Below are 15595 nucleotides of genomic sequence, written 5' to 3' on the forward strand. Positions count from 1 at the left end.
GGCAGCGTGATCTATGCCGAAACAGCGGCTGAAGTTTGGAATGACCTCAAAGAGAGGTTTTCACAGGGCAATGATTCAAGAATTTACCAAATCCAACAAGAAATTGTTGAATATCGACAAGGACAGCAATCTGTCTCAGCTTATTACACCAAGATGAAGGCACTTTGGGACGAGTTGTCTTCCTACCATGACACTTTATCATGCACATGTGGAGGATTGAAGGAAGTTGCTGCACGACAAGAGAAAGAAAGAGTCATGCAGTTTCTTATGGGACTAAATGAGACCTACGCTGCCGTCAGGGGACAGATTTTGATGATGCAACCCCTTCCTGATACACGCAAGGTTCATGCCTTGATACTCCAGCAAGAACGACAGGTTGAAGTAGCTGCACGACATGATAGCAATACCAGTCATCATGCGATGAAGGTTGCTCAACCCAGCCGTTCACCTGCAGCCCAAGGGAATCTGACTCCCTTAAAGTGTAGTTACTGTGACCAAGAACGACACAGCGTCGATCGCTGTTATTTTCTCCATGGTTTTCCCGTGGGCCATAAGCTACATGGCAAAAATGTGAAGCCACCCAACCGAAGGAAATCAGCTGCACATAATACTCAAGCAAGCTCTATGGAGTCAACTCAGGCATCAACTACCACTCCTAATGAGAAGCCCATATTCACCACCGAGGAGTACACTCAGCTTATGGCGCTACTTCGGAAAGAGAATGGTAATACACCATCTTTTGCTAATACCACAGGTATTGTTACCCCCACAACTCACTCTACTCTGTATTGGATAGTAGATAGTGGGGCAACGGATCACATATCCCATTCTGTGCCCTCGAATCGCATGACTCCATCACAAAATGACTTTGTTGAATTACCTGATGGTGGGCATGCTAAAATCACATCGGTTGGTTCTGTTAAATTGACCAAGGATTTAGTTCTTGATGGTGTTCTACATGTACCAAAATTCCAAGTCAATCTTTTGTCTGTTAGCAAACTCACTCAAGCTTTGGGATGTATAGTGACATTTTTCCCTAATTTTTGTATTGTGCAGGACGTGGCTACGAAGAGGATGATTGGCCTGGGCAAGCAACATAAAGGGCTCTACTACATCACCCGCCAACAGAACCCACACCTAGTACACCATGTCAACCGTCATTCCAGCCTCTGGCACCAACGTCTTGGACACCCATCTGCTGCTCCTCTCCAAGCTTTATCCAAAAACATTCCTGAAGTTGTTTTTGATTTTTCCAATAACTGTGATGTCTGTCCTTTAGCCAAACAGACTCGCTTACCTTTTTCTTCTAGTTTGATTAAATCCGTAGCACCTTTTGATTTGATTCACTGTGACATTTGGGGGCCTCACAGAATTACTTCACACTCTGGGGGGCGTTATTTTTTAACTATTGTAGATGATTATTCTCGTTTTACATGGATTCATCTTATGAGATTTAAATCTGAAACACAGTCATTGTTGAAATCTTTCTTTTCTTGGGTGCAAACCCAATTTAATTGTCGCATAAAGTCTTTGCGTGCTGACAATGGGGCAGAATTCATATCCATGCGAACTTTTTTTGATGACAATGGCGTGTTCTTCCAACATTCTTGTCCCTCAACGCCCCAACAAAATGGGGTTGTTGAGCGCAAGCATCGTCATCTTTTAAATGTGGGGAGGGCTCTTAGATTCCAGGCTCACTTACCATTGTCCTTTTGGGGAGAAAGTATTCAAACAGCATGTTATCTCATAAACAGATTACCTACACCCCTCCTCTCTCACAAATCCCCATATGTCATGCTTCATCACAACCCTCCTCCTTATACGCACATGCGTGTTTTTGGTTGCCTTTGCTATGCCACAAATACTCACCCCATTCACAAATTTGATAAACGAGCTAGACGTTGCATTTTTGTTGGTTATCCCCTTGGCCAAAAAGGTTATCGCGTCTTTGATCTTGAAACCAAGAAATTTTCCACCTCTCGGGATGTCAAATTTTATGAACATGTTTTTCCATTTTCGACTCAACCTGTCGATTATGCTGATGATACAACCAGCCCAGTCTTACCACTACCTCAAGACATCTCTCATAGCCCAGATGACCTTATTGGCCCAGATGACACCTCATTCTCTTCTCCAGTTGATAACTCCAATCTCTCCAACTCATCTCCAGTTGTTAGCCCAGATATCCACATTCACGACAATTCCCAATTGCCACCTATTCTCCATATTCCTGAACACCACCAAGACCTCTCCAATCAAGTCCTGGTTGTCCCCACCTCTCCTTCTGAGCCGCAGCTTCGTCGTTCTAACCGTGTTCCTCAGCCCAACATCAAGCTTCGTGATTATCATGTTTATCATGCTAGTTTGCTTGACCCCAGTGCCACCTCTGCCACGTCAAGCACCCGTTATCCATTGACTCGGTACGTTTCTTACTCCCACTTGTCTGATGCTCATCGTTCTTTTGTGACCAACATATCCCACTTGGTGGAACCAGTTTCTTATGAACAGGCTAGTACGGATCCAAAATGGGTTGAGGCTATGCAGACTGAACTTGACGCTCTTGCTGCCAATAATACTTGGACCATCATGCCATTACCTTCTAGTCACCGAGCCATTGGATGTCGGTGGGTATTCAAAATCAAGTATAACTCCGATGGTACAGTTGAACGCTACAAGGCGCGTCTTGTGGCCAAAGGATTTACCCAACGTGAAGGAATTGACTACAAGGAGACTTTTGCTCCTGTTGCCAAACTCATTACTGTGCGATGTCTTTTGTCTGTTGCTGCCATTCGCAATTGGTCTTTGCATCAACTTGATGTGCAAAATGCTTTTCTTCATGGTGATCTCCAGGCAGAAGTCTACATGCAGCCTCCTCCCGGGTTTCATCGACAAGGGGAGAGAGTTGTATGTCGACTCAACAAGTCCTTGTATGGGCTTAAACAAGCATCTCGCAGTTGGTTCCACAAGTTTTCTCATGCTATTCAAGAAATTGGCTTTCACCAATCCAGGGCTGATTACTCTTTATTCACCAAGGTGTGTGATAATTCTTTTACTGCTATACTCCTTTATGTTGACGATATGATCATCACAGGGAATAATGAAGATGCCATTGTTTGTCTCAAACGGTTCCTTCACACAAAATTTCGCATCAAGGATCTTGGACCACTCAAATATTTCCTTGGGGTTGAAGTTGCACGCTCCAAAGATGGGATTTCTATTTGTCAACGCAAGTATGCCCTGGACATACTTGAAGAGGCCGGATTACTTGGTGCAAAACCCGCAATGTTTCCTATGGAGCAGCACTTGAAATTGACACCTACAGATGGTGTCACTCTCAAGGATCCTACACATTATCGCAGATTGGTTGGAAGACTAATCTATTTGACAATCACAAGACCGGAAATTGCATATTCCGTCCACATTCTTAGCCAATTCATGCAACAGCCAAGAAAGCCTCACCTAGATGCAGTGCATCGCCTTCTTCGATACTTAAAGATAGCTCCGGGTCAAGGGTTGCTCTTTCCCTCACAAGGCAGCTTAATATTACGGGGTTATTGTGATGCCGATTGGGCAGGATGTCCCACCACGAGAAGGTCCATCTCAGGTTACTGTGTTTTTCTCGGTAATGCTCTTATAGCTTGGAAGACAAAGAAACAAACTACTGTTTCCAGATCATCAGCTGAAGCTGAGTATCGCTCAATGGCTGCAATCACATGCGAGCTCACTTGGCTGAGGTATCTACTACGCGACTTGTGCATTGACCATTCTGAGCCGGCAACGTTGCACTGCGACAATCAAGCGGCGATACATATTGCAGCTAATCCAGTTTACCATGAACGTACCAAACATATTGAACTTGATTGCCACACTGTACGAGAAAGAATTCAAAGAGGAGAAATCAAGACGACATACGTACAAACTGGAAAACAGATTGCTGACATTTTCACAAAGCCATTGGGACAAGCTGTTTTCCATTCACATCTCAGCAAGTTGGGTGTTTTGGATATCCACACTCCAACTTGAGGGGGAGTGTTAAAGGAAAGAATCAAGTCATATTTGATATGCCCATATTATAGGGTCGTTGATTGATTCCTTGTATATATGTTATTCAATTGTTTTATTTCCTTCCTAGAATAAGACTATCTCGGATTGTATAAAGCTGTAGCTATATTGTATATTCAATATTCAATGAAATATAGAGATCTTCTCTACCAATCTGTTTTCTTCATTCACCATTTTTACAAGGGTCCTCTTTTCATTTGGTATTTTACTGTCACTATCAGCAGATGTGACATTAAAGGCAAGTTGAACATGTGTGCTTTTCTCTTAATTTGGTGCAACTTTTTCTTTGATTTTAGTTGAAGTTTGTGTGTAACATGCTTATTGTAAGTTGTCATTTGATAATCGATGTGATTCTCGGATGAAAAAAAGAAACTCCCGAAATAAAATGGAATGATAATAAGCTAGCCTCATTTAAGTGATAATATTTTATGTTTTCAGTAAATGCATCTGCAAGATGGGTTTTCACCTTGTAAACTTGCATTTGCAAGACTTCTTATCAAGTAATTAAATTACGAACACAATTCCTAACGCTCCTAAGTTTACTTTCCAAAACTTTTTATAACTATTGCATGTGATGTGACTTGGGCATTGATGTTGAGTATCCAATTCCCCATATTCATATCCAAAATGGCTTAGCAACAGTTTCTATTGAGCATCTTGCTCGCACTTTGCCTTTGAGAACAAAGCTGCCAATTTTGGAGACATATGGAGCATCATACTTACGACTGTGAACCGTTACCAACCATCAATATTCACTTTTACAATCATTTGCTCGGTTCAGAACTATTATACCAACCATCAATACTCTATTTTACAACTTGCTTTTGAGAGGCAACCCAACATTTCACATTCGAGGCATTTAGTTCGCCGCATATTGACTTTAATCCTCAACGTCGACTGCAGAGTTATATTGACTTTAATTCGCCGCATATTATTCGATATATCTTGAACCCTTCACGGATGGATTTGTCGCAATAAAAAGCTCTCCGTCACCTGGTTAATTTGTTAAACTAAACTTTGATGGTCTGATGCTGCGATCAGATTATGTAGCTGAGTGTCTTAATGCTTTTGGTTAATCATCTTAATGCTTTTGGTGCCTCTCTGTGTTACTACAGAGTATCAAATTGGTTGTGTTGACAAGTTTTTTTTCTTTTGCCGTGGCAAATAAGCTTTTGCTTCCTGTGATGAGTTGTGAGTTTAAAGTTTTTAGTTGGACCCCAAGCATATAACCAGCTGTTCCTTTTGTAGAGTTTTTACAGAACTTGCTTTGAATAGAGTTTTATCCAAATCCCTATATTGGAATTACTCCATCTAAATCCTAATGAATTACATGACTCACGCTCTTGATCATTTTATTTGAAAATTTCTCTCCACAGATGCAAACTCTACTTTACATGTGCATCACATTATTGATTCTTATCGTAACACTTTTGCTAGCTTTTTCTTTCTTTTTTACTGAAAGAAACGATCCCAGGTAAGTATTTTAGCAAGTCGTAATATTTATGCCAAGCCAATTTTCATGATGAGCAAAGCCCTCTCTTTTGTCAAGAGTGTGGTCCAAGATAACATATATGCCACTGCATGATTAAAGTTACAGGTAAACAGAATTTTTATTTTATCTGATGGAGACAAAAAGCTTCTTCCTTATGATTGGTGTACTTACTAATAAAATATATACCAATCTTCCGATTCATATAAAGTCATGCAAGTGTGCTTATTCCTTCACGAACACCATCAATATTGTGTCATCCAAGTATATCAAGGATCTCTCTTCTGAATTAAGCTTCTATTTTCTTGAAGCTCAAGTGATAAATTTCTGTGGCATGTTGCTATATATCTATGCATGCCATAATAACCACAGATCATTCAGGGCAAACCACGAAAAAAAAAAAAGGAAAAAAAAAGAAAAGAATAGCCACATATCTTCATTTCGACTAGCAGCACTTTGAACTTACATGGCCCAAATGTATGAACCTGTAGATTCCGCGGAGAAGAGACTCCGAAAATTCAGGGAAGTAGCAGCAGCAGCAGAAGAAGCAAGGTCATCTCGGTATCAAAATATTAATGCCCAACCAAAGATCCAAAGGGTTCCCGTCATGTTCCGAGAAGATCACAAATATCAAAGATACTACGAGCCAAGGGTAACTGCCATCGGTCCTTTCCACCATGACAAATTCCAATGGTGCCAGCAGGGAGAGAAACTCAAGCTTCAATTAGCTGTAAATTTTGTCAGAGACAGTAAGCAGAATGAAGCAGATTTGCTCAAGAAGGTTGACGTGAACATCAAGGAACTAAGGGAGTGCTATGCCCAGGAACCAACAGGGCGCTATGTCGACGATGACCTCGCGTTGATGTTGTTCGTTGATGGGTGTTCGACGCTGGAATTCATATACAAATATGATGACTTAGAATGTTTTGAGATCAAGAGCGACCAGGTGGCCTTAGCAGAACAGGACATTTTCTTGCTCGAGAACCAACTTCCTTATCAACTCCTCAAGCTGTTGATGAGCTCAAGCAGCATACATGAGGACTTGGAAGACTCAATCGAGAGGTTTGTTCTGATGCACAGTACTTTTGCACCATATCAGCCACAACGGGTAGCAGGAGCAGCACGTCGTGAAGACGTAAGAATTAGCACAGAACCAGAGCCAACTCATCTTCTTGAGCTTCTTCGGACACGAATACTAGGATATCCACCTAAAAAAAGTGAGCCAAGTGTCAACATTCGTCCGCAATCTTTTCACAATGTACAAGAGCTTCAAGCAGCTGGGATCCAGTTTAGGCCGGTAAGGGGACCAAGCGTATTGGGCGACATATATTTTAAGAGCTTTCTATGGCTTGGGTTCCTTTATCTTCCCAAAATAAAAGTAGACGACTCGATGGCGCATAAGTTCATGAACTTGATAGCCTACGAAATGTGTCCCGATTTCCAGAACGATTTCGGGGTCACCTCTTACATAGGCTTCCTCGACTCGCTCATCAATTATGCGGATGATGTGAAGCATCTGAGGAAAAACCACATACTTCGAAACTTACTTGGGAGCGACGAGGAGGTGGCTCGACTCTTCAATGAGATAGGCACTGACTTGGTGCCTAACAATGCAATTTACCGCAATGTTAAACGCATGATAGAAGATCACTACCAGACCAGGTGGAAGAAATGGATGGCTCAATTCTTTTACGACCATTTCAGCAAGCCCTGGATTTTGGCTTTCATTGGTGTTCTCTCAGGGCTTGGGCTGAGCGCTGTTCAGACGTGGTACTCCGCCAATTCTGATAAGTCTTCAACTCCATGCAAGGCCTTACTTGAGTACCTGAAAGCGCGCGGGTACTAAAAGGACTACGTACTTTGGCTAAAGCATAGTCTGGCAGCATGATGTGGTAATTAACATATACGAACATGATAATTATAATGTAATAAGTACACATCCACCGCGCCTAACTTTGTTGTGATCCCTTCAGCCTTTTTCAGGTACTAAAAATACATTTGCTGCTTTGCAGTTTGTGCGCTGCATGGTTCTGTACGTCCATACTACTTCTTCTGGAGGTTTTTCACAAGTCATAGCTTCTCAAAGGTCCTCTCTCCATTTGGTAATTTACAGTCAACAGATGTGGCTAAAATAAGGCAAGTTGAACATATGTGTGCTTTTTTTCTTAATTTGGTGGAACTTTTTGTTTGATTTTAGTTGAAGTTTGTGTGTAACATGCTTATTGTAAGTTGTCATTTGATAATCGATGTGATTCTCGGAATAAATAAACAATTTGTGATCCCTTAATGAATCATGCAGATTACATGTTGGAAGCCTCTTGTTTGTTTTATAGCATTCCAAACTTTTTTCTTAAATGAAAAAAAAAGGATGTTGCAAGAGGGATCTCATATTCTGTCAAATTTAACTAATCATATTATGTGAGAGTCAATGTCAAATTTAACTAATCATATTATGTGAGAGTCAATGTGTTTATTAATGCAATAAGTTGACATCAGAGTGGAAGAAAGTTTTTTATATATATATATATACAGGAGAAAGTGCTAGAAACCAGCTTCACCAAATACACTTTTATGTCAAAGTACTTCACGCTTGAGTATATATATCGGTTTTATAATATTAATATATATAATATAAAACAAAAACAAAATCCGGGGCTTGTGAGGTGACGCCACATATCAGGGCCACCCCTGATTGACACTACTGACCATATAATATCAAAGAATATTGTGTTCACTCCGGTAAATTTTTTCACAAAATTGAGTCAGTGAGTTAAATACAACCTTCGCTTACATCAAATTTGGAACATTTTAGGACAACAAAGCACATTCAAACATTATGGTTGAGGTGACTTTGGTTTGCTTTTTGGCGCACATATTTATGTATAATAATAATTTATACTTGTTAGCTGATTTTGTTTTGAATGTCTAACATTCATGGCTCAAGAATCTAGTTTAGTTATCTGGTGATTTTTTAGAGGAAAATTGTATCTAAATTGACGATTTTACCGGTCCAATAGATAGAAAATTGATGAAATTTGACGGAAAAAGTAAAACTTGGAACATGTGTGATAATTGGAGGACCAAAATGATTCAAAAATGAGTTGGTGGACCAATATAAAACTCGAGTATAACTGTATGAGTTCATAGACCATTACAGATAGATACTGTTTAAATAAAGAAACTCTTGAAATCAAATAGAATGATAATAAGCTAGCCTCATTTAAGTGATACTATTTTATCATTTTAGTAGATGCATCTGCAAGATGAGTTTTCACCTTGTAAACTCGTAGTGTTGCATTTGCTAGACTTCTTATCAAGTAATTAAATTACGATCACAATTCTTAACGCTCCTAACTTTACTTTCCAAAACTTTTGATAACTATTGCATGTCACTTGGGCATTGATGTTGAGTATCCAATTCCCCATATCCATATCCAAAATGGCTTAGAGCAACTCCAACTATTTGCCCTTAGCCATGGCAAGGGTGGAGCTAGGGCAGCCACTATTCACGTGAATAGTGGTTGCCCTTGCAAATAGTATTTTGTGTTTCCACCCATTGCCATAGCTAAGGGCAATTACTATTCATTTTTTTATTTTTTTCCCCTATTTTTTAATGAAAATAATTAATTTGGGTAATATTTTCAGATAAGATTTCCGGATTCCTACGTGTCAAGACTATTCATAATTAGATAAAATTTCCGGATAAGATTTTTGGATTCAAATTTCGGATGAATTTCAAAATTCAAATTTCAGATAAATTTTTGGGTTCAAATTTCGAATGAATTTCAAAATTCAAATTTCAGATAAATTTGGATTCAAATTTAGGATGAATTTCAAAATTCAAATTTCAAACAAATTAGGGTTCAAATTTCGGATGAATTTCAAATTTCAGATAAGATTTTCATTCAATAAAATCAAGCCACGTGGCATGTCTATCTTGCCAAATTTTTCTATAAAACCAGAGGCTCAGCTCATACCTCTCACACCACATCTTTCTATATTTTCATTTCTCATAGTTTAGATTTCATACTTCATTCATTATCAATGGAAGAATTTAGGAGATGCTTGGAGAGGCAAGAGCGAGAAACAAATGAGGGAAACCGTAGAGCAGATGAAATCAATAAGTTGCAGAGACAAGTCGATGAGCAAGTTCTCATAGCAGTGGCTTTGCAAGATGAAGAGAACCAAGGTCGCCGCCGTGGTTCACAAGTCGGCCGCCACCGGAATGTGGAAAGACATAGGCATTCTCGGGGTAAGAATCTTTTGGAAGATTATTTTATCCCAACTTCTTTGTACTCTGATGTTGATTTTCGAAGGCAATTTAGAATGCAACCTCATTTGTTCAATAAATTCATGCATGATATTTGCAATTATGATGCATACTTTGTTCAAAAGTATGATGCTACTAGGGTTTTGGGGCTTCTTCCGGAGCAAAAGCTTACAACTGTTATACGAATGTTGGCGTATGGAACATCTGCTGATCAGGTGGATAAGATTGCCCGGATGGGGAAGTCCACTACGTTGGAGGCTTTGGTAAGATTTTGTCAAGCAGTTGAAACTCTATATACTAGGGACTACCTGCGTAGACCTACTCCCAGGGACCTCCAACGGCTTCTACAAAAAGCCGAAGCTCGAGGATTTCCAGGAATGATTGGTAGCATCGACTGCATGCACTGGCAATGGAAGAATTGCCCAACTGCCTGGCAAGGTGATTACGGAAATAGAAAAGGCCAAAAAAGTATCATCCTTGAAGCCATTGCTGGCTTCGACACATGGGTTTGGCATGCCTTCTTTGGAGTTGCAGGATCCCAAAATGATCTCAACTGCTGGGTCAATCCCCGGTCTTCAACGATGTATTGAGAGGCTAGGGCCCCAATATCACCTATCAAGTCAATAATACAGTGTACCAGACGGGGTATTATCTAGCTGACGGCATCTACCCGAGGTGGACCACTTTTGTCAAATCTATTCCGAATCCCCGATCCCAGAAGCAAAAATTATTTGCTACCTATCAAGAGGGATACAGGAAAGATGTCGAAAGGTGTTTTGGCATCCTTCAAGCTCGGTGGTTGATTATTCGAGGTGCGGCCCGTATGTTTGATGAGGAGATCCTCAGAAGCATTATGATGACTTGCATCATCCTCCATAATATGATTGTGGAGGATGAGTATGATTAGAGGTCTACGAACCAGATCCAATGAACACGGCTTTGACACGGATTTATGAAAGGCCCATGGAGCCAAGTGGAGAACCATTTGAGCCGGAACCGTTGGTGAGGGATGGTCATTTGATGACCCGAATGATAGATCGATATACAGAGATGCAATCTTCGTATATTCATGAAATGCATCAAGTTCACTTGATGGAGCATCTATGGGCGGTGAAAGGCAATGAAGAAGAATGATGGAGCATAGATGCTTTGGTTATGTTTTATTTAGTTATGGTTTGGTTGTGTTGTATTTTTATTTATTATGCTTTGGTTGTGGTTTGTTATTATTATTGTGCCTTGTTTGTAGTTTATTTTTATTTTTATTTTGTTTTGTTTGAAGTATGGAATATGTTGAATAAAAAGGTAATTTATTGAATGCTTTGTTTATTAAATAACGAAATCTAATACAAGTCATTACGAATTACTACTACTAAAATAAAATACATGAATTACAACAACTTTAATAGAAAACATGAAAAATACAAATACATAAAAGGTAGGCTAACAAATTTAATGGTTTCCATCATTTAACCAATCCGTGTTGCTAGGCCCATCATCCCGGAAAAGTCTTCTTCTCATAACATCCCTTCGTTCTAGCTTCCAAAATTGTTTTGTTTCAGGGGACATATTACTTGTATCCATGGCCATGGTTTCCCGATCCGTCTTGTCTATATCTTTTTTGCACAAATACTCCCTTTCTCGTGCATACTCAGCTTGAAGGGTCAACTCGTTATCTTGGCGTTTCTGCTCCATTTCAATTCTTAGGCCGTTTTGCCTTGCAATTTCCTCCAAAAACTTTGAATTATTATTGCTTGAATTACCCACTTTCTTTGCCTTCGCGGCCTTTCGGCCAATGGGCCTCGGCTCCTTTTCCATGGGTGAGTCTTGACTCATAGGAGAATCGAGAGATGAATCCGATGCCATTGAATCACGGAGTGGCGTCTCGTTTAACACAATGGCGGGACCCGTTGGAATAATTATGAAGCGTTTGCAATATTTCACCACCTCCCAACATTCATGATGGTTGAAACTTTTTTTGCCACCCCCGGTTGCACCGAACCACATTTGTGCTTGTATCATCTATTTAACAAAAAAATAGAAATGCAATAAATATTTAAAATATATTGGATATGCAAGTAACAAAAAAAATAATAATGGAAATGCAATTAAGCTTACAAATAAATTAGAAGTGCAAGAAAATTAAGAAACAAGTGGAAATGCAAGAAATATTAACAACATATTGAAAATGCAAGAAATATTAACAAAATATTGAAAATGCAAGAAATATGAACAAAATATTTAAATTGCAAGAAATATTAACAAAAATATTGATAATGCAAGAAATATGAACAAAATATTTAAAATGCAAGAAATATTAACAAAATATTGAAAATGCAAGCAATATTAACAAAATATATATATTAGGAGATTAAACTTAATAAAACAAAAATTATAAAATACTTACCTCGTTAGTACGATTTTCCCCGCTTCTATAGTTGTCCATCGCTTTTGCTAGGGCAGCTCTCTATTTTCCCAACTCTTTGTTGAGAATTTTCCACCTACTGGATAATGTCATCTCCGTACGAGTAGACCCCGGAATTTTTTCACAAAATTCGGCATGAATTTTTTTCCACATATGAAAAAATTTCATCTCATTGCCGGACAATGACAAATTTGGAGCCAAGCCTCACACAAGGAAACATCTTCCATGGTGCTCCAAGCCCCTCCGGTTTCGATAGAAGAAGCCATAAAAATATGAAATCAAAATACTAGATGAAAAAGAGGAAAATGTTGAGTAAAGAGTGAATAATAGTAGAAGTATAATGAAATGTATGAGGATTGGTGTTGAAAGTGAAGGGTATTGATAGGTATTTATAGAAAAAAAAAAAATATCAGAATTTTTTAGAATTTTTTTTAAAAATTTAAGATTTTTTTTCATATTTTTATTGCCCAAAAAAGCCTCAGCCGTAGGATGGATTCGGAGATGCTGATCGGAGGGCTGGAGCTCAGGCTCGTCTCGCCTTCGGGCTGGCCGGAGTTGGTGGGTCCCACCCCCCCGGGCCTGGGCTGCGCGATGGAACGCCAATTTTTATTATTTTTTTCCCCTCGCCTCGGGCTGGGCTCAGCCGTTGGAGTTGCTCTTAGCAGGAGTTTCTATTAAGCGTCTTGCTCGCACTTTGCTTTTGAGACATATGTAGCATCGTACTTGCGATTGAGAACCGTTACCAACCATCAATTTCACTTTTACAGTCATTTGTTCGGTTGAGAACTATTATACCAACCATCAATACTCCCTTTTACAACTTGCTTTTGAGAGGCAACCCAATATTTCACATTCGAGGCTCTTTGGTTGTGAAGTTTATGTGCCTATTGTTCCCTCACAATAAACTAAAATTGGTCCTCAACGTCGACTGCAGGGTTATATTGACTTTAATTTGCCGCATATTATTCGATATATCTTGAACCCTTCACGGGTGGATTTGTCCAATAAAAAGATCTCCGTCGCCTGGTGAATTTGTTAAACTAAAATTTGATGGTCTGATGCTGCGATCAGACTATGTAGCTGAGTGTCTTATTCCTTTGGTTAATCATCTTAATGCTTTTGCTGTGGCAAATAAGCTTCTGCTTCCTGTGATGAGTTGTGAGTTTAAAGTTTTTAGTTGTAGAGTTTTTACAGAAGTTGCTTAGATACGAGAATAAAGTTGCAAGTAACAACTTTTTGGTTTTCCCAAGCAGCAGTTCTTCCATATACAATGATTGGCGAATATGCTAAACTTGTGATGAAGTTAAAGTCATTATCAAATGTGTGAAGTTCAAGAAATCATTCTAAGCCTCCCAGGCAAATAAAGTCATTATATTTGCCTTTTCCTTTTGGCCTGGAAAGTCACAAGATGTACCTGCTCAATAGCAAAGTGCATATCCAAATCAAAAATGCTAGACTTATCACATTTTTCATACCACAATTGTACCATCTCTCTAATAGAAGTGGGCCCCATTGTATTGGTGGGCTCCACCTCTATTAGAGAGGTGGTACAATTGTGATATGAAAAATGGGGGTAAGCCTAGTATTACTCTATCCATGTTTATTATAAGTTGAAGTTTGTGTGTAACATGCTTATTATAAGTTGTCATTTCATAATCGATGTGATTCTCAGATTAAAAAAGACAATAAATAAATAAACAATTTGTGATCATGTGTGGCCTTTGTTGTAATTAATCCCTAAATCAATCATGCAGACTAGTCAAATTTAGCTAATCATATTATGTGAGAGTCAATTTGTCTATTAATGCAATAAGTTGCCACTACTGATCATATAATATCAAAGAATATTGTGTCCACTCTGGTAAATTTTTTCACAAAATTGAGTCAGGTGAGTTAAATACAACCTTCGCTTACATCAAATTTGGAACCTTTTAGAACGATAAAGCACATTCAAACATTATGGCTTAGGTGACTTTGCTTTGCTTTTTGGCGCACGTATTTATGTATAATAATAAATTATACTTTTCAGCAAATTTTGTTTTGAATTTCTAACATTCATGGCTCAGGAATCTAGTTCAGTTATCTGGTGGGATTTTAGAGGATAATTGTATCCAAATTGACGATTTTACCGGTCCAATAGATAGAAAATAGATGAAATTTGAAGGAAAAAGTAAAAATTGGAACATGTGGGATACGGAGGACCAAAATGATTCAAAAATGAGTTGGAGGACCAATATAAAACTCAAGTATAAGTTCAAAGACCATTACAGATAGATACTGTTTAAATAAAGAAACTCCCGAAATCAAATGGAATGATAATAAGCTAGTCTCATTTAAGTGATACTATTTTATGTTTTCAGTAAATGCATCTGCAAGATGGGTTTTCACCTTGTAAACTTGCATTTGCAAGACTTCTTATCAAGTAATTAAATTACAAGCACAATTCCTAACGCTCCTAAGTTTACTTTCCAAAACTTTTGATAACTATTGCATGTGATGTGACTTGGGCATTGATGTTGAGTATCCAATTCCCCATATCCATATCCAAAATGGCTTAGCAGCAGTTTCTATTAAGCGTCTTGCTCGCACTAGGCTTTTGAGAACAAAGCTGCCAATTTTGGAGACATATGCAGCATCATACTTACGACTGGGAACCGTAACCAACCATCAATATTCACTTTAACAATCATTTGCTCGGTTCAGAACTATTATACCAACCATCAATACTCTATTTTACAACTTGCTTTTGAGAGGCAACCCAATATTTCACATTCGAGGCTTTTTAGTTGTGAAGCTTATATGCCTGTTGTTCCCTCACAATGCACTAAAATTGGTCCTTAATGTCAACTGCAGAGTTATATTGACTTTAATTCACTAAAATTGATCCTCAACGTCGACTGCAGAGTTATATTGACTTTAATTCGCCGCATATTATTCGATATATCTTGAACCCTTCACGGGTGGATTTGTCGCAATAAAAATCGATGGTCTGATGCTGCGATCGGACTATGTAGCTGAGTGTCTTAATGTTTTTGGTTAATCATCTTAATGCTTTTGGTGCCTCTCTGTGTTACTACAGTTCGTCCATATACAATGATTGGCTGATTGGCTGATTGGCGTATATGCTAAACTTGTGATGAAGTTAAAGTCACTATCAAATGTGTGAATTTCCAGAAATTATTCTAAGCCTCCCATGCAAAATAAAGTCATTATATTTGCCTTTTCCTTTTGGCCTGGAAAGTCACAAGATGTACTTGCTCAATAGCAAAGTGCATATCCAAATATATTTGAATAATAAGGGTGACAGATCCTAAATTCTTAGTTAGATTTCAAGTGCCTAAAACCTATTGTT

General features: G+C 38.7%; 2 protein-coding genes across 4 annotated transcripts; both read left to right on the forward strand.

Annotated features, from left to right (window-relative positions):
• LOC109950488 lies at positions 408-1258 on the forward strand. The gene is made up of 2 exons (XM_020569511.1): positions 408-754; positions 1057-1258. Exons 1-2 carry the CDS (start codon positions 421-423, stop codon positions 1098-1100), a joined length of 378 nt encoding a protein of 125 aa, XP_020425100.1. The 5' UTR covers positions 408-420; the 3' UTR covers positions 1101-1258.
• Positions 5692-7832, forward strand: LOC18770422. 3 transcript variants are annotated; one of them, XM_020567918.1, is made up of 2 exons: positions 5692-7443; positions 7525-7832. In XM_020567918.1, the coding sequence occupies exon 1, from the start codon at positions 6018-6020 to the stop codon at positions 7395-7397; it is 1380 nt and encodes a 459-aa protein (XP_020423507.1). In that variant the 5' UTR covers positions 5692-6017; the 3' UTR covers positions 7398-7443; positions 7525-7832. The 3 variants fall into 3 exon arrangements, with proteins under 3 accessions (XP_020423507.1, XP_020423509.1, XP_020423508.1); XM_020567920.1 differs by having other exon boundaries at positions 7535-7832; XM_020567919.1 differs by having other exon boundaries at positions 7564-7832.

This window comes from Prunus persica, chromosome G7, assembly GCF_000346465.2.
Source record: "Prunus persica cultivar Lovell chromosome G7, Prunus_persica_NCBIv2, whole genome shotgun sequence".
Lineage (NCBI taxonomy): Eukaryota > Viridiplantae > Streptophyta > Magnoliopsida > Rosales > Rosaceae > Prunus > Prunus persica.